Source organism: Natator depressus, chromosome 15 (assembly GCF_965152275.1).
Source record: "Natator depressus isolate rNatDep1 chromosome 15, rNatDep2.hap1, whole genome shotgun sequence".
NCBI classification, from domain to species: Eukaryota; Metazoa; Chordata; order Testudines; family Cheloniidae; genus Natator; species Natator depressus.
The window spans coordinates 13,485,296-13,507,715 of NC_134248.1; the positions used below are offsets into that span (position 1 = coordinate 13,485,296).

The 22,420-nt window shown below is 42.3% G+C and overlaps 1 protein-coding gene across 2 annotated transcripts; it reads right to left on the reverse strand.

Moving 5' to 3' along the window:
- Positions 1-5,614: 5,614 nt before the first annotated feature.
- On the reverse strand, positions 5,615-19,350 carry LOC141999317 (solute carrier family 2, facilitated glucose transporter member 11-like). 2 transcript variants are annotated; one of them, XM_074972610.1, is made up of 12 exons: positions 19,215-19,350; positions 17,809-17,907; positions 15,926-16,086; positions 14,677-14,801; positions 13,310-13,439; positions 13,014-13,162; positions 12,403-12,590; positions 10,947-11,057; positions 10,769-10,870; positions 9,417-9,492; positions 6,980-7,107; positions 5,616-6,656 (listed from the first exon to the last, which is right to left on the reverse strand). In XM_074972610.1, exons 1-12 carry the CDS (start codon positions 19,236-19,238, stop codon positions 6,450-6,452), a joined length of 1,500 nt encoding a protein of 499 aa, XP_074828711.1. In that variant the 5' UTR covers positions 19,239-19,350; the 3' UTR covers positions 5,616-6,449. The 2 variants fall into 2 exon arrangements, with proteins under 2 accessions (XP_074828712.1, XP_074828711.1); XM_074972611.1 differs by lacking the exons at positions 13,310-13,439; positions 14,677-14,801 and having other exon boundaries at positions 5,615-6,656.
- Positions 19,351-22,420: the final 3,070 nt, after the last annotated feature.

The following is a 22,420-nucleotide window of genomic DNA, read 5'->3' on the forward strand; positions in this document are numbered from 1 at the left end:
GTTCATAGACTAGAAACTACAAAATTAATTGTATGCCTAGTAAGTGGTAGCTGTTAATATTTGATTACATAAGAGACATCTGGCTTTGTTTGTTAAAACTCAAGGATTTAGGAAATGATTAATCCTGGAAAGAGACAAGGTGGGTGAGGTAATATCTTTTATTGGACCAGCTTCTGTTGGTGAGAGAGACAAGTTTTTGAGCTTACATAGAGTTCTTCCTCAGGTCTGGCAAATATACTCAGGGCTTGTCTACACTTAAAACACTGCAGCAGCTACTCTGCCTCCCTGAGATGCAATAGCTAGGGCCTGGTCTACACTACAAAGAGGTTGATGCAAGGCAGCTTACATCGACCTAACTCTGTAAGTGTCTAAACTAAAATGTTGCTCCGACTAATGTAATTTGCCCGCTATGCCGACTTAATAACTCCACCTCCAAGAGAGGCGTAGCACTTAGGTTGATGTAGTGTCAGTGTAGACGCTGTGACTTACGTCAACTTCAGTGGCCCCAGGAGACATCCCACAATGCCCCACTATGACTGCTCTGGTCACTGTTTTGAACTCTGCTGCCCAGTGGCCAGGTATACAGGTATGTGCACCTCCCCTCTAAAGCCCTGCACATTTTTGAAATTCCATTTCCCGTTCACTCAGCATGGAGCGCTGACCATTCTGGCTCCACGCTGCAGACACTCTTGCCTGGAGTATAAAGGAGGTGGTGAATCTCCTGGGTCTGTGGGGAGAAGAGGCTGTGCATGTACTGCTCTAATCCTGTAGCAATGTCTCCCTCTGTCTCCCATTTGTATGGCCCAGGTGCCCTCTCTGAAAACCCACTTGGGAAACAGCTGATGAGTCACAGGTGCACTGGCATCTTCCTTCTTAAAGGGCCAGTGTCACCCTAGGACGATCCCTGCTTCCTCTTCTAATATGGCTACAGATACATCTTGCCTCCTTGGTTTACTTTTACTTTTTATGTTCTCAGGATCTTGGAGTGTTATATAGATTGCCTAATTCATATGCCATAGTGATGAATATGGGATAAGTGCCTACTTAGTAGGCAGTTAGATTATATCTTGTTGACTGACTTATTGCAGGTATATTTAGCTGTACTGATATGTACTACTTCTTTATTACATCCAAAAAACTACATTAAAGGAAAGGTATGATTGCAAAGTCAAACAATAAAAATTTGTAAAATGCCAAATAAATTTGCAACCTTAATTTGGCCCCTTTGTGTGTGTGCATTATGTATATGTATGGTCTCTAATTACAAAATTTCATCTATTTCACTGGACCCCAGCCTCACCGAGAATGCAGGATGGATGGTGCTCCTGAGAATAAATCAGGGTTGTGTAGTGAATGAGGCTGTTGTCTGTAGGAACCTTGCCTCATTATTTGTAAATTTTGGAAGGTGTACAGTGAATAAGCCAGGGAATTGCAGAAAAAGAAAGGATGATCTCATTGTTCAACAAGTTTAATGCCATCATGGAGAACTGTATTCTATCCCTGTCAGAGAGTTCCTATATGATGCTGGGCATGTCCTTAAATAAAATGTTCACAGTCCCTCATGGCTTCTGTCCCCGTCCCCATCTGCTGCTGGCCCTCACCCACTGGCTCCTTCCTCTCCAGCTCCTGCCCGTCTCTCCCTCTGCTCTTTCCCACCCTCTGGCTCCTGCAAATCCACCAAATTCCTCTGCATTCCCGTCAGACAGTGTCTTCCTCTGTATTATGAACACTGGAACTGGAGTTAGAAGGCCCTTGTTCCCTAGGGAGACATATTGACAGGACACCCGTGGAACAGGAAATGCAGGAAGTTAGGCTGGAAGCAACTGGAAGCCACATGGATAGAGCAGTCCAGAGGGTTTAGTAAAGTTCCATTTGTTGAACTGAACTTGGATTCAGCTTCATTCTTTTCAAATAAAACATTGTGGCAGTGTCAGAGCTGTGAGTTCTCTGAAGTGCAACAGCTAGGATTGTGAGCCATGGAGTTTGGTTTGAAGCCCTGGATTCTGAAGGCATAGAACTTGTGAGACTATGGACCTGGTGGAAGGAGGAGTTTGACATGTACACAGACCTAGTCAGGCAGGGAGACTGCGACGGAAAACTAAAAGGATTTTATCATATTGGGGAGCAAGGCAGAGAGATCTTCACCACTTCCTCAAACCTCACAGCAGGCCTAGGAGCCCTGGGAAACTATTGTTCCCCAAAGCAGAACAAATGTGTGGAGTGACCCAAGTTTTTCAGTACAAACCAGTCCAAAGGGAGGGATAGACCCCTACATTGCAGCCTTAAATACACAGGCTGCTACCTGCACATTTGGGGACTTGACAGACTCCCTGATTTGGGGCAGGATAGTCTGGAGCACTTGGGAACACCATCTGTGGGAGTAGCTACACCAGGAAGCATAGGTGACACATGAATTTTGTGTTTGGGAAGGCGAGGTATGAGGCACAGAAGCTCCCTAGAAGTGGGAGGGACCATCGGTGCCCAGACGGGGGAACACCCTCTGCTCCACCCAAGGCCCTGCCCATGCTCCACCCCTACTGCGCCCCAAGGCCCTGCCCCCACCCTGCCTCTTCCTGCCCCCGCTGTGCCTCTTCCCCCACCCGCCGCCCTCCTCTTCACCCCCTCCGCCTAGTCCCCCACCACTCGCTCCTTCCTGCCTTAAGGGCAAGCAACTTGGAGAGGGGGGGCAGAGAGCAGCGAGTGATGGGCTGCGGGGGGGGCCCTCAAGGAAAGAGGTAGAGTAAAGGTGGGGTCTCTGGGAGAAGAGGAGCAGTGAGGGCGGGGCCACAGAGGAAGAGGCCGAGCAGGGACAGGGCCTTGGGGCAGAGTAGGGGTGGGGCCATGGTGTGGGCACCAGTGGTCTCCCCACTTCTTGGGAGATTCCGACAGCAGCGCTCCAAAGGTGGTAGGCTGGCATCCGCATCTGACATTTCTTGCCCCTTTTGGGGAGGCTTGACTTAGCCTCCCGAAGCCTCTTGTATCCACCCGCCCATGTCAGGAAGGCAATCTCCTATCAAACAGACGCGTAGACATGGGCATGCAGCAGAAGCCTCAAGAGCAAGGGTGAAAGCCTAGGAGGCACAACACCCCCAGAAGTACATGCAGTGAGACAACAGCAAAGGCAACCAGGTGGCCAGTGTTCCATTCCCACTGTGTGACGCATTTACCGTGGAAGACAGCATGAGCAGGTAAAGGAGACGAAGTGCCCTGCAGTAGGACAGCACTGTGTTGTCAAGTTGGACCATTTTAGCAGCACACGCAAGAGCAGAGCAAGGTCTGAAAGATTAGTCAGACTTGTACAAGAGAGGGATGGCACATCAGACAGCAGAGAGGATATCGTGACTCTCTCCTTGAGTTTGAGAACGAACCAGGTTCAGGCTGTCAGGACAGGAAAGCAACAAGGGACAATATCAACCTCTGTGCATGCAACAATGTTAATAGAGAAATGCCCTGTGCTATTTCAGCTGGATGGCAGGGCCCCCTTCAATGAAATTGCTCCGGGTGAATTGCACTTGAACATACCCATTGCAAACAGGCACAGTCTAACAATGTACAATGAGAACATAACGTAGCCCGTAAGAAAATGTGACTTGGTAATAACTAGCCTGAAAAATAAGAAATGGTACCAATCGAAGTTTGTGGTGGTGGATGGCAAGCATTACAGACCCCTCTTAGGAAATACAGCCATACAAACCATGGATCTGATCTGGATGCAGCTTCAGAATTTTATAGCTGCAGTGCAAGAAGCAAAAGGGGGAGTCTCATAGACAATGGAGACAACTTTAAAAGCATATGGATGTTTTCAACAGCGAAGGGTGCCTCAAAGGAAAGCTAAGACTGAATGTAGACCCCACAGTGGAACTTGTGTGTTTACCACAAAGGAAAATTCTGGTGGCACTACATAATCTACTATGCAAGGAGTTTGAAAGTCTGCAGAGCAGGAGTATCCTAGTACCTGTAGAGGCCAATACAGCCTGGGTAAGCAACATGGTGGTGGTAAAAAAGCCATCAGGCAAATCACATGTCTGCATAGATTCAACGCCACTGACCTGGACATTGGGGAAAAAATGCCACTATCCACAACTGATCACATCTTGCCAGAACTCTTCAAGGCCAGAATCTTTATATATCCCCCAAAAGAGCTTCTGGCTGTGATATTTTGAGTGGAGTGATTCCATCAGTACACCTTTGGCTACCCAGTAATAGTGTAATTATGGCAAGGCCCCTTCTTAATGCTCCAAATAGATTGCAGTGCATGGGGATGTGCCTCCAGTCCACCAGGTAGAGAGAATGTCCAGGCAGATTACTGGTGTTAGCTGACACCTGAGCAGGGCATTTACCTACCATCCCTGAGCTGGGGGAAGGGGGTCAGAACATTGTATCCATTAACATGCTGCATCATCTCCCAGTTTCAAGAGCAAAGCTGATGGAAATCAAAGAGGTTACAGAAAAGGACATCCAACTACAGGCAGTCTAGAGATACTAGCATGGTGGCCAGAAGACACAAGCCGAGTGCCGATAGGAGCAGAACTGCATTTTCAAATTAAAAATGAGCTGAGTGTGCAGGACGGAATCATATTTTGAGGACAAAGCTGTTGTCCCTGCCTCATTATGCAAGGATATCATGCAAAAAAATATGCCTTACACCGTGGCATTGACAGTTGTCTTAGATGGACTTGAGAGTGTTCACTGGCCAGGAATGAATACATAACTGAACTCCTTAGAAGGGTGTGAACATGGCTGGTTGAGTGATACCCGTCAACAGAGACTCTGTTACTATATGAACTGCTCACTCAACCCTGGGAAAAGGTGGGAGAGGACTTGCTTACCTTCAAGGAAAACCAATACTTGGCTACTGTGGACTACTAGTCCAGTTTTTGGAGGTTGATGTCCTACCTGATACAAAAAGTAAATCAATGCTTGGCAAACTGAAGACCCACTCTGTGAGATATGACATTCTAGATTCTGTACTCAATGACAACGGACTCCTCTTTGCCTTAGAACAGCAGCCGTGTTAGTCTGTATTCGCAAAAAGAAAAGGAGTACTTGTGGCACCTTTAGAGACTAACAAATTTATTTGAGCATAAGCTTTTGTGAGCTTCTGATGAAGTGAGCTGTAGCTCACGAAAGCTTATGCTCAAATTTGTTCATCTCTAAGGTGCCACAAGTACTCCTTTTCTTTTTGCCTGAGAAGAATTCCAGGAATTTGCATATAAATGGGAGTTTGACCATCACACCACCTCCCCAGCATACCTGCAGATGATAAGGTGGAATCAGTTGTGAAAACAGATAAGACTCTTACACAAGGCTTTTTCTTCTGCTTCATACCCCTTGTTAGCATTTTTGGCACACAGGAGTACCTCATGACAGGGGTGCCAAACCAGTCCTACACAGGCACATGGGGACAGCAAAAGGCACATTCCTGACACTCGGATGGCCATCCTGCCAAATGTTAAGTCCTTTCTCCAAAGGATGGAGTTGGTAGAACTTCTCAACAAAACTGCTGTAAGAATTTTTTTTAACATGGGGAAAACAACGTGTTTTTATCTAATCTCATTTTTGCACACATCTGAACTGTTTAACTGAAATTTAAAGGAGAAAAAAGCAGGGAATGCGAGGGGTTGGGGGAAATCAGCCTGAGTCAGACTTCCAGCATGGAAAATTTCAGCCAGAACAGTTTAAATTTGGCAAAGTTATGAGCAACTGAAAGCAGAATCTTAGAGTGGAAAGTGTTGAGCAACCTTAGTTCTGCCTATAACACCATCTTCTATGGAGAGTTATCTGAGCTCTTATCCCTTTGTGATGTGAATCAAAATTTTTCCCATTCAATGATGTTCGGTCAAAAAGAACATTGGATTTTCCCTCCTCTTTCATTTTAACCTTTTCTTGGATCTATCACTGTCTAAACCTAAGCCCTGGAGAGCAACCGAATAACTTCACTATTCCCAGTTTTGTATTGTAAAATGACAATTGGAAGTCACTTTGGAAGAGGTGGGTTTCTATTTCCTCTCTTTACTCATGGTTCAGCTGAGAGTTGTTTAAATGTTTTAAACATAACACCAACCTTTGATTCATTGACAGATAGTATAAAAGAATATTTACAGTTCACCAAGTTAAGCCAGAGTTCTCAGTCATTCCAGTCTTGAGCACTGGATCTGTTACTAACAGACATCATCCTGTTTCTGAGTTGACTGGAGAGCAGCAGTTGGTCCCAGGACATTAGAGAGAGAGAAGATGGGTGAGGGAATATCTTTTATTGGACCAACTTCTGTTGGTGAGAGAGACTCTTCCTCAGGCTCTGTGTGGCTTGAAAGCGTATCCCTCTCACCAACAAAAGTTGGTCCAATAAAAGATATTAAAGCTGACAGTCCAGTGTGGCTTTATTTTCCAATCTGAAAGTCACTAATGTCTCTTCTTTCTTCCTTTTCCTGACTCCTTTTGATGGTAAATCAGAGCTGAGTGCAGAAAGTATAATCTTCACTGACATTCTTCTCCGTGGCTGGGACATATTTCTTCCTAAAATTTAACTTATTGAATTCCTCTTGGATTTCAGTGATAGACATTCCCTTTGTCTCTGGAAGGAACCGGTAGATAAAGATCCCAGAAGTGACAAGAACCCCCATAAAGATGAGGAAGAAGAACTGACCAAGGCTCTCCTAGGGAAAAAAATTGAGAGAAATATGAACAAATCTTCTGACTTTCAGATTCTTGAATGTGACTTTATATCTTTGAAGTCAGATAATGTTTAAATAAAGGAGAAGTCATTCTTTATATGTTTGAGTTTGAGATCAGTTCAGTCTAAAAATGAAATGCACCACCTATGTTACGTAAGTGGTCTCCACAGAACAGGAGCCAAAAGATTCCAAACTGACCCAGCATTGTGATTTACTGCTCTTTATTCATCTCCATTTTCCTGCAACCCTCCCAAGGTGATTTAAATTAGAAGCAGTTGGGAAATGATCCAGTTAGAATCACTTACCACAATGAATGGGAAAATCATCCAAATCACAAAGATTCCAACCCAGTTGAGGGCCCCACCAATCACAAAGGCAGATGGTCTGGATGACTGGTCAAAGATTTCAACCCTAATGGATATTGTGGCACCAGCTGAAAGGAAGATGAAACATGAACAAGTAATAATTGCTGTGTTGTTTTCTTAGCTACTCTGTTTCCCTTCACCTTCTTTCTTTCCTCTCTCCCTCCAGTGAAAAAAATTTTCAGTAAAAGTTGTTGGTGAAAATAGCATGATTGTTTTGTTATCTAATGTAATGGCCAAGGTAAGAGGTTGTATGGGATGCACACTGAATATAGAGCTGAAAGCAAGGATCTTGTGAGTTCTGATTTATTTTTCTCCACAGACTCATTGTGTGCCCATGGGCAAGCCATCTAGACCCCAATTTGGGAAGTATAGGAGTAATCTCATTTAAATAATTGAGTCAACTCATTGGCACATCCTTAAGTACATTATTGAATATATGCCTTAATCTCCCTGCCTCAGTTTCCCTACATGTAAAGTATTGGTGATGATGATTCCAGGATGTGTTGCCATTACGAAGACAGAAAATACCCACAGTTACAGTAGTAACTCAGATGCCACTGTGTAAGTTTCTAGTCTATGTATCAAGAAATATATGTAGCAAATGTTGAGTTTTTAAATGGTAATTAACTCGCTGGGAAGATGTGAGGATGTTTATAACAGTCTGAAAGTCTGGCATGAAAGATGCTATACCAATGCTTATTATTATCATCATTATTTTGTTGTTATTATAGGACTATGGAACTCTCCCTTTTGAATGTCCCAATGTACTAGATGATATTGATAGGCATGGATGAACCTCATAGAGTTTGGCTTTTACCAATGCTTCAGATTATGTTTTGAGGTCCCAGGACTAACTAAACAACTGTGAGTTAGCAAACCATGCTCCCCCCACAAGGCAAGGGAAGGCAGCAGAAACCAAACAGGCTTTTCTAGGTAAAAGGAAGCCTGTGCTATATATGAAAGAAGAGTCACCCCAAAAGCTAGCTCTAGCACAGTGATACTCAGACTGAAGATCGGGAGCCACAAATGGCTCTTTAATGTGTTTCCTGTGGCTCTTTGCAGCACATGATATTAAACCATTGAGTGATTTAATTATTAACCAATCAGGATGCTTATACTATGTTATTAACCAATTGTAGAACACCTGGTCAGTCATTTTGCTGTGAAAATTATATATAGTGAATTCACATGACTGTGGCTCTTTTGGGTAATGTTGATCACTAATTTGGCTCCTGAACCACTGAGGTCTGAGTATCGCTGATCTGGCACAAATGAATTATCCACTCTGTGTACATGTGTATAATGATGTATTTTTAAACTTTTCCTCTTTCTTTTTTTCAGACTCTCTCTCTGTTTTTCGCTCTGCCTGCTCTCTGCTTTGTTTTATCACCCTGTTTTTTTCCATGAATATTTTTTCTCTGTGCACCTTCTTTGTTCTCTGCTTAGCAAAACACAAGCCAAATAACTTTTCAAGTCTGTGTCTTGCTACTGAACCTATGATGTTCAAGAGTGTTCAAAATTAAGCAAAATTAGTCTGCCTGTGCCTAATGTTAAATCATATTTGGGGCCAATACTTGATCAAAGAGTGCCTTAGGTCAACCACAATTGCCTGCTCTCCTGTTTTATTTATTGAGTTCATGTTGCCAATATGGGGGTTCTCAAACTTCATTGCACCGTGACCCCCTTCTGACAACAAAAATTACTATATGATCCCAGGAGGGGGGATCATAAAGCCTGAGCCTGTCCAAGCCCCTCTGCCCCGACGGGGGGTGGGATGGGGTGTCAAAGCCAAAGGGCTTCAGCCCTGGGCAGGGGGCCTGTAACCTGAGCCCCGTTGCCCAGGACTGAAGTCATCAGGCTTTGGCTTCAGCCCCAGGTGGTGGGGCTTGGGCTTCAGTCCTGGGCCCCAGCAAGACTAATGCCTGCCCTGGCGACCCCATTAAAATGGGGTCATGACCCACTTTGGGGTCCCAACCCCCAGTTTGAGAACCACTGGGAGGCCATATGCTGCTACAGAATCAGTGCCAAAGATGACATATTTTGGGGAGCGGGGGAAAGACTTTTTGATGGAGAAAACTATTTCCTGAGCCTCTGAGGTCATATAATCAATAACGTAAGGTCAATAATTTCCTTCACTCAGGCTCTACTCTCACGTTAATGCACTCTCTCCTCCCTCCTTCCTCTAAAAAGATGTATTCATGTGGTCTAGTTCTCTTCTTTCCCTATCCTTGTGCATATTAGCATTCTGGATTCTGCGGTTACTCCACATATACCTAAATGGTATATGCTATTTGTTTTCCCTATCTCCTTACTATGTTGTTGTACTCACGTGGCCTGGTTCCTGTCTCTCTCCATCTCTGTTGAACTAACTACTCACCTGGCCCAATGCCAAAGAAGATCACATACAACAAAATAAGACAGAGGCTGCAGTATGGCATCCAGAAGAACCAGTCCTAGAGAGGAAAACAAAGCTTAGTGATGTCTGTTCAGCTAGTGACAAATAGTTCCTCGTTTCCACCCTGGCCTCATTTTCCGACTGCCCCTTCTCTCCCTGCCTCCCAAATTCTGCTCGCTTTTCTTTTTCCTAACTTTAGAAATATGAAGAATACTAGATTGTGTCTTCCCTGATTTTGTTAAGGACTTGTTAGTTCACAGTCCAGATGAGATCTCTTTCTCATGCCTTGTTGAAGGGGTGAAGGTCTTGATTCTTTAATGAAAGGTTTTTCTCCCAGGTGTTTGTTAAATGGGTATGAACAAAAACAATGCTTTAAGCAGGGTGACTAAAAATCACTTTCCCTTTCCCATAATCATGTTGTTCTTCAATAGATTCTTTGTGGTAGATCTCCAAGTTGTCCAGTTGTCTATAAATCCAGGGTATAACACCTGAATTTTGAATGTACAGAAGAATCCTTAAACAAAAGAGAACCTTCAAGGCCTCCTTGTACACTATAAAGAAACAAACAAACCAACAAAAAGGGCAAAGTTCCATTTTTGTTGAGGTCACCTCTTTTTAAGGGCAAGTCTTGCCTCTGTAGCCCCTTCAGCATATATGGAGGTCCCTGGATGCAGCAGATCCTGCCTGCTGTACAGGGGTGAAAGAGCTTTTGGGCATCTGTTCAGGGGATCTATACCTCTTGCACTCCATGGATCACATCTCCATGTAGAGAAGAGTCCCTGCACCATAGTGCACAGAGGGTTGGTCACAAGGAAGGGTGGAGCCTGGACCAGTGGTTCTGTAGCTACACTGATCCATCATAAATGAAACAGGAGTGGGAGGCACTGAGGGTAAGGTAGCAGTTTGGAGCAGCTCCTCTTCCAGGAGTGCTGGTATCACAAGAGCCTTGTCTCTGAAGGAGCAACAGCAATGATACTAGTATTGTTGAGGTCACATTTAGCTTTTAACCATTTTGGCTGGGTCCAGCTGTAATGGAGGGAGGAATACAGCAGACTGTGCTAACAGTCGCCACATTCACAGGCCACAGAAGAAGGAGGACAATCAAGATTGAATCTACCTGAGGTTCAGCCCTGCCTGCGTCAGAGTGTGAGGAAGATTGGGGGAGTCTCATGACAAACTTTAGCGACTACCAGCTCTGACATCATGGTAGCAAAAGTTATTTTGGGGATTCTAGAGCCAACTGGCCTTTTTCTATAGCCAGTAGAACTATTGATGGGAAGGGTTAGAAATGGGGTGGATATTGGAAAAGAACTCATTGGAAAGATTTTCCTCACCTGCAGGGTGAGTGTTACTGTGAGGATAGCCAGTATTAAAGCCATTATCCCATAGCCCCCGCAAAGCAGCCTCTTTCTGCCAAGTTGCTCAATGACGATGCTCTGAGGGATACAAATCACATTGATGTAATTGCAGATGGAGCAAATTCTGACCAATTCCCAGTGTAATTTTACTTACGCAGAGTATAGAAGAGAGGAGTTCACATAGACCAACACTCAGCGACATGTAGGGGATGATGTCTTCGCCAAACCCAGCCGTGTGGAGCACTTCAAAAGCATAAACATAGATCTAGAAAATGCAATTAAAGAAAAGTAAACTACCTCTTGCATATGTATGTGTGACACTGTTCCTGGCACCAGATAAATAATTGCTATTCTCCAGTGAGAACCGTGATTTGTCTCGACTGTTCAGTGTTGCAATGTTGCAGTTCTACGTAAAGTTGGGCAGGTGTGAGACTTCGTATTACTGAAAGATGAAAACACTGTAAAATGTTATGAAATTAAAATATTTTATTATAAAACGTTACAGTAGCTAAAACCCTGTGACGGTGAGACCATCAGTTGCTGAGGTTTCATCAGTTCTTTATAGACGTGCATCATTAAGTGCTTTTTAAAGACTTGTAGTCGGAATAGAATGGTGTATTTCTTCCTTAGGAACTCAGTGTTTTTAAGTGGAACCCATTTCACAGGGCAAGTGGTATTCCTACACACACACACTGTTTGTCAGGGAAGACCAGCCACTATACGTAAGAAGGAATGATCTCTACAGTATTGAAATAATGGTGGGGCTCTGCTCCTGTTTGTAAGTATGGCAGTTGCTCCAGTGAATGTCTACTACTCATTTGGGAAGTAGTGTTTGAATAGATTGCTTGAAGGTGAGTCAAGAACCTTTCTCCATGCAGTGCAGCAGTGTAATGTGGTGGTGAAATGTTGCAATACGGAATTGTGCCCTTTTAATCTGTGCTGCTTGTGTATGCAATCCTTAAACACAAGGATGGAGCAGAATATGACACTGACCAGGTTTTATCAGTTTTCTGCTGTTGCTGCTCTAGGGACCTGTATTTGTCAGATGATATTGTATTATAAATAGACCTGCACTATAGTTGCTCAAGATACCTCCTTATAATTATACTCCTCAATCCAGTAGTCCCACATCACAGTGGGAATTTGCAAACGAGTCCTATGTAATAATTTTGACATTCGATTCTTAAGTTTGTGTGCTTTCATTACTCCCCATCCTAGACAGAGTGCATGTTAGCTTGGCTCAGAGTTAGGTGCCTGCCGTCCATGGCGAACAATTGCAGCACATATTGACATAGGCGGGAGGTAGTCCCACTACTTATCACTCCGCTGATCTCCACTAGCTATCAGAACAGCTACATATATGGACACTGCAGAGACAGATCCAATAATGTCATGGTAGAACACATTCTTCCCTCCCAAGAACCCTGATGTGTGGAGTCTTGCAGTATTCAAAACTATCACCCTTTCTCTTAAATATACATTTGAGATTGCGTGGTGAGATTCTGAAATGCTATGGACTCCCATGTTAACCAAATGCCAATTATACTGAGTCTGTAGCATTTTCAAGGCTGCCTAATAGTTTTGAGACTTAAAGTGAGGAAGAACTCAACTGTATTGATGCCACAGATCTGCAGGGTAACTATAATAATAATTATGGTATACAACTGCCAACGCAAGGATGCTTCTTTCATTAGCTCCAAGACACTGAGAATCTTGGTGCTTTTCATTGTAGCCTTCTCCTTCATCATGTCATCAATCTCTGCTTGATGAGTCCCTTCACCCCAGAATTGCTTCATGGCTGTCCATGAGAAAGAACAAAATCCATCATGTTAGTCCACTCTTTGTTATTCAGTTAACTATTGAATTTACTGAGTAGATAATGCATGAATTGTTCAGTACCTGCACTGATTATTCCATTGAACTGACAGGCCATGTCTCATTAATCAATCAGAATGATCAATGCAATAATGAAGTTAGCTGGTAATGGTAGAAAGCTAAAGCTTCCCCTAATACAGAATTTTACAAAGAAAAGTTTGTCTACTAATTTAGACATGTATCAAAATCTGTAGCTCATCTGTATTCACAGAATCAGCTTAGTAATGGGCAGTGGGAAACTTGGTACCACCTAATATCACAAATCCCCTTAACAGGTTCTATTAACATCACAGATCCAAAAAACCAATAGAAATAAAAGTGAGGACCAGGGAACTCTCTCAGTTACCTTTCAGGCAACCTTCCTCATCTCCTTTATGCATCAGGAGGTAGGGTGGAGACTCAGGAAAGAATGGCAGAGTGACCAGCTGGACCAATGCTGCAATTCCACAGGAGGCCATCAGTAATGGCCACAATGACTCAGTTCCTAAATACTCCCTGGAGAGTATAAAAATGTAAACATTGTAAAATAAAACTTCAGCAGATTTTGTTTTTGCAGAGATACGTGGGCAAATGGAAGACTGTGAACAGAAAGATAAAGAATATAGAGAAATAAAGGTAGGTAGGGAAGTAAGTGTATTCTACCTTTGTCCCATAATTTGCCCAAGGGTTTTTCCCAGTGCCCCAAAAAGAGGGATAGTAGAATTTGCAAATCCACGCAGCTTCTTGGGGGAAACCTCTCCAGCATACTGAGGATGTAGAGGAATTCCTAAACCTTGAATTTAGGAGACGAAACAAAACCATTATAGGAAATAAAATTAGTGTAAATTTAAAAAATTGTGGTTTTAGTACTTTATGGGCTATTTCTGTAGCAAGCAATATTGGATTCCAGAGCAAATCATGAATACTTTTGTCATGTGTATCTGTTTTGCACATTGTTATTAATGTTGCAGATTTGGGGCAAAAAGTATTATTTGTATCTTTTAATGAGTGAAATATTTAATCTGAAAACAAGGGCATTTAAAAATAAATATTACATCTTTTAGATAAGTAACAGGTTTCCCTTAATACTGTGATCTCAGCATACCTCTGTTTGATATTAAAGTAAACAAGTCTCTGACATTGTCCTTCCTGTTAGCATATGGTAGCAAAAGGGATAAAGATGTGAAACTCTGTTGAAATCAGATGAAATTCTCTCTGGGCGAGATGCATAGAAGAAATTACAGAGCATCCCAGTGCATGGGCCAAAAAGAAAAAAAATGCTGCCATTCAATGCAACATTGTCTTACATCAGTTTAGAAAAGTTCTTGTTTCAAAATAAGAGATCCCTTTCCAAGGGAAAGAGGTGAAATAGGTATCCTTTTGTGTAGGTGAGAAATCAAAGACATAATGGTATTAGCATGGGAAGTTTTTATTGACATCTGGGCTACGTGCCAGGATTTACTTTTATTGATTATCCCAGGTCATTTTCCTAACTCAAAGGAGTTCATGTGTTGAGGGAGGGGTAAAGACAGTGTACTGAGAATTTTTACAGAGAGAAAATAAAATGGGTGAAGCTGTGAATAGAGTTGTTTCTTGAGAGCTTTATGAGAACATTAGATTTAAACTGTCCTCTGTTTTGTTTTCCAATTTCGTTGATCAGAACCATATTCTGCTGAAACTACAGATTGTAACTCAAGTAGGCTGAGAACAGTATGTATCTATTCATTTCTTTCCCATCAAGAAAATTACACATTATACAGTAAGCCCAAACTTTCCTCTGGCTGCTCTAGGGATTTTTTTTTTCAAAGAAGAACTTTGTTTTTTGTGAGCAGAATTGGTAACATTTTGATACGTGTAAGAATAAGTGTTGTAGCAGGTGTGCTGTTTCTGTGCATATGACCTAATAAGACATTGCACCACTGAGGATGAATCTGGACATTTTGTTGTCAAAGTAAAGGGAAATCCTAATTTGAAGAGAGACAAAGCATTGTGGGATAGGAAAGAGAATTGACTTATATGAGAAGTCTCACCTGCACTGATGCCACATAGTAAGCGTCCAATCAGAATCATTTCAAAGGACTTGGCTGTCTTACTGAAGCCCATGACAAATGCAGCTGATAGCATGAGCAGATTGTTGCACATTAGACATTTCTTTCTGTAACAGTGCCAAAGAAACTTCCATAAAACTGTAGGCAAATCCCACCTACACCACTGTGCCCATCACTTGCAGACTCTCTCAGGGCTCACTTCTCTCCCCAGTCTTAGGCCTGGTCTACACTAGGAAATTGGGTCAGTATAACTCCATTGCGCAGGAGTGTGAAAAATCCACACCCCTGAGTGACACAGTTAAGCCACCTAACCCCCAGTATAGACTGCAGTAGGCTGATGGGAGAATTCTCCCATTGACCTAGCTACCGCCTCTTAGGGAGGTGGAGAACCTACACCAATGGGAAGGCCTCCCATGGGGGTAGGTAGCATCTTCACTGAAGAGCTGCAGCGGTGAAGCTGCGCTCATGCAGCATTTTAAGTGTAGACAAGCCCTTATTAAATATTTACATGGGGGCACTAGGAAAAACAGAGACCTAATGGGCTCAAATGTCAACAATATGCACATGGCATTCAACTCTATCTGTCCTTCACAATTTAGGAATATACTGTTGTCAGCCAACTATCTAAGAGTCTGGATGAGATAAGAATATGGATGAAAAAGAGCTGGCTGAAGCTGAAGGCTAGTAACACAGATGTTATGCTGGTTGGCAGAGGAAAACACTTAGATCTTAGAGACACAACCCTTCCACTTGAAGACATACCCACAACTCAGAAAGTCAGACCATAGCCTAGGAGGACTTCTGTGCTTCTCAGTGATGCTAAACTCTTAGTTGCACCTCCAAGAAACCCATTCTGTCATTTCAGCTGGCTAGGAAAAAGGCATCCCCTCCTTGCTGATGGTAACCAGGCTTCAATAATAGATGTCTTTGTTAGTTCCCACCTAGGCCATAGCAATATAACCTATCAGGGTTGAAGGTCTCAGCCCTGAGGAAATTGCAACAAATGTAGAATGCAGCAGTCTACCTAATCAATATATCACTCCAGTAGTCTTCTCACTCTTCTAGCTTTCCATAGAATACTACGTCAGGTTTAAGGTCTTGATCCTTACTTTCAAGGTGCTAAATGGTTTGGTTCTAGAATACTTAAAAGAATGTTTCACACTCAAGGACTCAACCACTCATTAATTGTTTCATGACTTTTGATTAGCAACTTGTTTTTATATATACATACTTGCCATATTTTCTAGTCAGGTATCCACTGCCCATAGACCCTAGGAGTCCCCCTATACCGAAGACAGACACAATGAAGGACCACAGCAACATAAGGGTCTCATGATGAAGAGGAGAGCCATATCGCTCTTGCCAGGTTTCATTGATAAACTTTTTAACATGCTGGGAAAGAAAAAGGGGATTTTCATTAACTAAACATGACTCCAATGGATTGTTCTTAGTTATTTGTCATATTTTCAGCCACTATTTAGAAGAAGTTAAAAGTGGGTGACTTACTATTAGACATAATTTAAAAAAAACCCATAATTCCACCAAACTTTTCTGCTGCTTCTTGAATCTGAGACCTTGAACATCATCTTTGTATTGCTCCTTTTCTGTTTCACACTGTGGAACTGCTAGGAGCTAAAGGCCAGAGAGAGTTTAATATATTTAGAGTGGAGTGAAAAATTCCAGAGATGTTCCTTGAATTTGCTTAAAAATTGTGATTTAATTTATAGCTATGAAAATAAGAGGGTAATGACATTGGCTTTAAGTCGGACACAGTACAGAATTCCTCATGCAGTTCTGCAAGTGCACCTCAATCTTGATCCTCTCTTAAACAGTTGACTGGTAGTGCTTTTACAGTGAGATTGCCCACCTTGTTTTCATTTTCACTGTCCTGAAGCCTTAAAATTATACTGTCTCTGTAAGGTGAAATCCACTGGATAACACTGAATCCCCACGGAAAAGGCATTGCCTTCAAAGGAAATATATTTAGACTTTTGCCCTTTTTTTCTTCTTTAGGGTGTATAAAAAAAGATCTGAAAGGTATTTGTTTTATTTTATTACATTTGCTTGCTTCTAAGTTTTTTTTACATTAGAAATGCAGATCTTGTCTATCCTAGAACATACTCTGGTGACTGGAGAATTAATGAAGTTACTGAATGACATCACAAAATTTGAGACTCTAAGCTGAGCAACTGTGAAGGGTGCCTCATGTCAGGGATTCATCTCTTCTGTCTCTTGGCCTGTAGAAGGCACTCCCAAAGACGGGGGTGGGGAGGCTATATAGAAAAGTTAACACTATGTGGGGATCTATTAGTTTTTCCTGGTAACCTTAGGGCAGGAGCAGGATGATGAGTGTCCCATCTATGCCATCTCCAGCTTGTCCTGTCTTCATCCACTCCCCTATCATGACCTCAGTCCACATGGATCTAGGCAGGCATAATCTGACTCTTTGTTTTATGTTAACACCTATTGAATTGCATTCATTACTGAGTATTTTGGAAAAAGAAGGAAGCTTATAAGAGCTAGATATTTTTATTATTTTATTATTTATTAAAGATTCAACACCACTTCCCCTTTATGGTGTGAGACCTCAAAGTACCCACGCTCTGAGAACCCTAGGAGGTGTCCTTCAGCAAAACCTGGGAAGACCAAACTTGACATTCCTAATATTTCCAGTGTATGAAAACAGAAGATTTTTTTAAAAAACAAACAACCTGCCTCCCCCCCCCCCCCCACATTCAGGTCTTCTTTATACATCATCAAGAAGTAAAGTAAAGCAAAATCCTACTTTAAAAAAATCCTTTACAGATCCACTCTGAGGTCTCAGGACTATGCAATAAGGAAATGCACAACCTTACTGCCTTAACTTACTGACTGCACCATCTGTCAGAAGAAAAGCTAGCTATAGCATAAAGCATTCTGAAAATACATCTCTCCCCTCCTCTCAATTATTTTGTACACTTTGAGGAACACTGACTTACAGGATAGAATAGAAAAGGGAGGAATAGTTGCAATGCAAACACTTGGTGAATTGCCTTGAAGGAGCATCCTCAAGCTAGCATGCAGTCCCATTGCACACACAACCAAATAGTATTGGAGCTGCTTAAGACCACTTACCACAGAAGCATAAGTGATCATAGAAATTTGAAGGCCAACTTGCAGGGATCCACCAATTCCCAAAATGAAGATCATTTGAAATAGCCTTTGGTACTTAACCTGCAAAGAAAAACCACTTTTTAAGCTTGTGGTAAGACCAGGATGTTCCTTATATCTGTCTTTCACTTTCCAGAAATATATCTCATATGTCACAGACTGTTGCAGGTGTAAGAAACTTCACAGGAACAGAATAAGAATATTGTCTCATCTTCACTGAAATGGTAGCAAAGCATAAGTGGGGCCTTGGTTCTGAAAACACTCTTTCTCCCTCTACTTGCTCTGGGGCCAGAGATGTGTTATCTGACCCTTTCTCTACTTGCAGCTCAAGGAACTGCATTTTGCTGCCATGGAAATCCTGGAGTTTCCTGTCAACAGTGTGGTAAGTTGTGGGGCTTCCCAGGCTCTTGTGTTAATGTAAGTAGTAGCTGTGGGAAGAGAATTGTCTTTGGCCTCTGCCACTGGATTCTGGATGGACTTATGCCATCTCCAGCTATTCCCAAAAGATCTTTGCGTGATTGGGATTGTATTTTCACATATTTTGTTTGCATTTTCTCTTATGCCACCTGCTAATGAATAAGCACCTCATGACTCTCCCATTCCCTTGATTGTCTCCCAGACTGTCCTCCCATCCGATGAAGTGAGCTGTAGCTCAGGAAAGCTTATGCTCAAATAAATTGGTTAGCCTCTAAGGTGCCACAAGTACTCCTTTTCTTTTTGCGAATACAGACTAACACGGCTGTTACTCTGAAACCAGCTACCTAGGAGCCTTCAGAGAATGCTCTTGTTCCAATATTTTTTTTTCACTTTTCTTGTTAAAGGGATATCCTCTAAAAAAGTGTGTTCTGCTTCAACCATCCTGACTGCAAAACAGACAGACTCAAAGATGCCGTGTCACACACACAGATTTGTTTTAAAGAAGTCTTAATGGAAATATCACAGAAACATTTTCAACAGTATTGCCATTTTACATTTTTCACAATTTTTAACCAAAATTTTAATGAAATTATATCAGTATTTATATCAACATTATTTTCAAAATCATTAATGAGATATTTCATTTACCAAAAGCTCAGTCTTCAGACAGAAAACAAATAATTTTCAGTAAAGGGAAAAAAATTTATAAAAATTTCAACGTGTTGGTTAAAATTATGAAAAATTGTGTGAGACAGAAAATTTTCGACCTTGTGAAATGGAAACAACATCAAAATTTCAAATTTTTGTGCAAAATAATTTTGTTGGTTTTGCCCAGCTTTAATTTTCATGGAGTAGGAGGCAGATTCTTCCTATTGATATATTGGTTTTGTCATCTTTAAAGTGCTGATAGCATTAAAAACATCAGCTACAATAGTAAACCTCAGGGTACTCACCAGGTCTGAGAGGCAGCTGGCCATCTCTGCTTAAAGGGCTTACTGTTCCCAGTCCTTAGTAGGTCTCTTTTATTATAACTGAATGAACTGATTTCCGTGTCTCCATCTTTGTCTGAGTTGTGGCAATGAGGAGCTGGCACCAAGGGATTACTGTTAAATTTGTACTTTGTACCGTTTTCTTTGTATTGTATGTTTTGCAGTAGCTGGGCAAGGTTTAAAACTGTTGAGTTAACTATTTCAGGAAACTGTGTCTAATCTAAGCCAATGGAGGGAGAGGTATCCCTACCTCAGAATATTAGTCACTGTGGGGTGCTAACTGTGGGAAGGGAAAGAGGTACATGGATCAAGCATAAAACCTAAAATGCTCCAGTTACTGTAAAATTCTTTAGTTCTCTGATCTAAGCTCGGAAGTGTCTCTGCAGTAATACCTGTCTGAACTAGAACGTGCCTGAGAGAGAGTTTGTACAATGAGTTATGTTGCTGTGAAGTAAACATGTGCTCTTCTGTACAGTCAGATGAACTGTGAATGAAATGCCCTGTAATTTAGTGTCCAGCTTTGCAACTCTTACTAACTGTTGGAATCACTTACGTCATGAAAGTAGTCCAGCTGAAGGCATTGGGAGTGAGTGCTCCCCAAGGTGATGAAAGGTGGCACAATTTTATCCTTAATCATTAAGTTCAGTACCTGGTTGTCATGGTCTCTGGAGAGGTTGCCCATTCTGAGACACTTTCCCAGTCCCCTGAGGGCATCTATTTCAGGCAGCTGGCCTGTTCTTCCGTTTCTCCTCGGGACAGGATCCTGCAATCCAGCCACTCTCTGCCTGGGTTTCTGGTTGCCAATTGTGTTACGTAGTAGGTCCAGCTAGGCTTGGACCCTGCAAGAGTTCTCTTTTGGGAGCCTGTGGTCAGGAATAGTATGCAGTGACACTAAAGCAGTTTCTCCAAAATAAAGTATGGTATATTTTACCCAAATTATACACAGAGCTTAGAGAAATAGAGTCAACAATAGCAAAGATATCTACACACATTCTCTTGCCTGCGCTTGGCTTTCTCCTCAAGCCCCTAGGTAGATATGACTTAGTCTTGGTGCCCAGAGAAGACAGGGGACAATTTACAGCTTGCTTGCTGATGACTCTCTGCTGAAGACTCTTGCTGAACCCACTCTGTCTTGGGTGTCAGCCTTGTTGTATGCTGACTCTGTGTCCCTTTATCAGCTTCTAGCTGAGGTGACCGTTCCCCCACTACCCTTTCTGCCAGGGCACCTTTTTAACCCCTGTAGGTCATTTGATCTCAGCCCTAGCCTTGGGAAGAGAAACACATCCTTACTGGGATTGTGCCAGCCAGGTAGATTCTTCCTCCAGTTGATGTCCCAGCTGTTGTTATCTTAACTCCTTTGAAGTGGGTATGTTAGGGGCTCTTTTATCTGTATCATTATTTACCCTTCGTGAATTCCTAAACAGCCCACCTTGTGCAGCCTCCTTTGATTTGATTACACATTCAGGGGGTAACAATTCCGGTTTGAACAGAGAAACAGGGTCATAAACAATTAATATTAATAAGAAATGATACAGACATTTCCCCAATTTGTCACACTGGGCTGTCTGCTCCTTTGCTCTACACTGCAGGCACAGAACAGCCCTAAAACCACTGTATCCAACCATGGGAAAGTCATCCTAGTGTCAGAGGATCCTCTCATGAGCTAGTGCCAGAGTAAAGTCTTCTACACCAGGTGTTCTCAAACTTCATTGCACCACGACCCCCTTCTGACAACAAAAATTACTACACAACCCCAGGAGGTGGGACCAAAGCCTGAGTCCGCCTGATTCCCATTGCCCTGCGCGGGGTAGGGGTTAAAGCTGAAGTCCAAGGGCTTCAGCCCCAGCCAGAGGGCCTGTAACCTGAGCCCGCCGCCCAGGGTTGAATCCCTTGGGCCTTGGCTTCAGCCCTCTGCAGTGGGGCTCAGGCTTCAGCCCTGAGTCCTAGCAAGTCTAAGCCAGCCCTGGTGACCCCATTAAAATGGGGTTGCAACCCATTTTGGGGTCCCGACCCACAGTTTGAGAACTGCTGTTCTACATCACTTCCTCTTCCCGCAGCCTGTGTAAGAGGCATGGTTTGGGGGGAAAGGGCAAGTTTGGGACTCTCTTGTGTTTGGTTGATCCCTGACTGCTGTGTCAGCCCCTGGAAGCCTTCAGGCTGCTCTAACTTATGCCCGGGGACTTTCTCTGCCTAGAGCATGTCTAGGATTGGTGGAGGCAAAGGTGGCCTTTACATCACCTTGGCACCTGCAACTAATCTTCACTGTGTAGTCGTATTGCTAAGGATCTAGCCAACCAAATACAGAATTCACTTGTTTTTGGAAGGGTTTACTGCAAATACCTATGAGTCAAAAGAAATAATGAGAAACAAGTACATGTTAATAGCAAAATTTCAGTTACTTGGGTAACTGCTTAAATCCCTTCTTACATATATCAGTTGTTCTCAACCAGGGGTACATGTACCCTTGGGGGTGCACAGAGCTCTTCCAGGGGTGATACATCAACTTATCTAGATATTTGCCTAGTTTTACAATGGGCTACATAGAAAGCACTAGCAAAGACAGTATAAACTAAAATTTCATAGAGACAATGACATATTTATACTGCTCTATATGCTCTACACTGAAATGTAAGTACACTATTTATATTCCATTTGATTTATTTTATAATTGCATGGTAAAAATAAGAAAGTCAGCAATTTTTCAGTACTAGTGTGGCTGTGACCCTTGTGTATTTTTATGTCTGATTTTGTAAGCAAGTAGTTTTTAGGTGAGGTGAAAGTTTGGGGGCATGCAAGACAAAGCAGACTCCTGAAAGGGATACAGTAGTTTTGGAAAGTTTGAGAGCCACTGACATATGTTATGTACTCAAACAGTGATGGCTGGTTTATTGGAATGCCATAGTACCAGTTAGATGTTATAGTGATTTGAAGTGGTTGGAGATTTTTCCACTTATCTGTTTCCTGCCAACAACGTTAACTCTTTATTGGTGTGCAGGAGTGTGTAGACTTAGAAGCTCTTAAAAATATCTGGTTTCAGAGTAGCAGATATCTGTTGTTATTAAAATATCTGTTATTTTATTGGCTTGAGATTTTAAACAATTTCCTTTCATTTACAAGTTTGGGATTTTTCAAAAACTTTCTAAATTTTTTTTTTGTATCATGGTGATGAA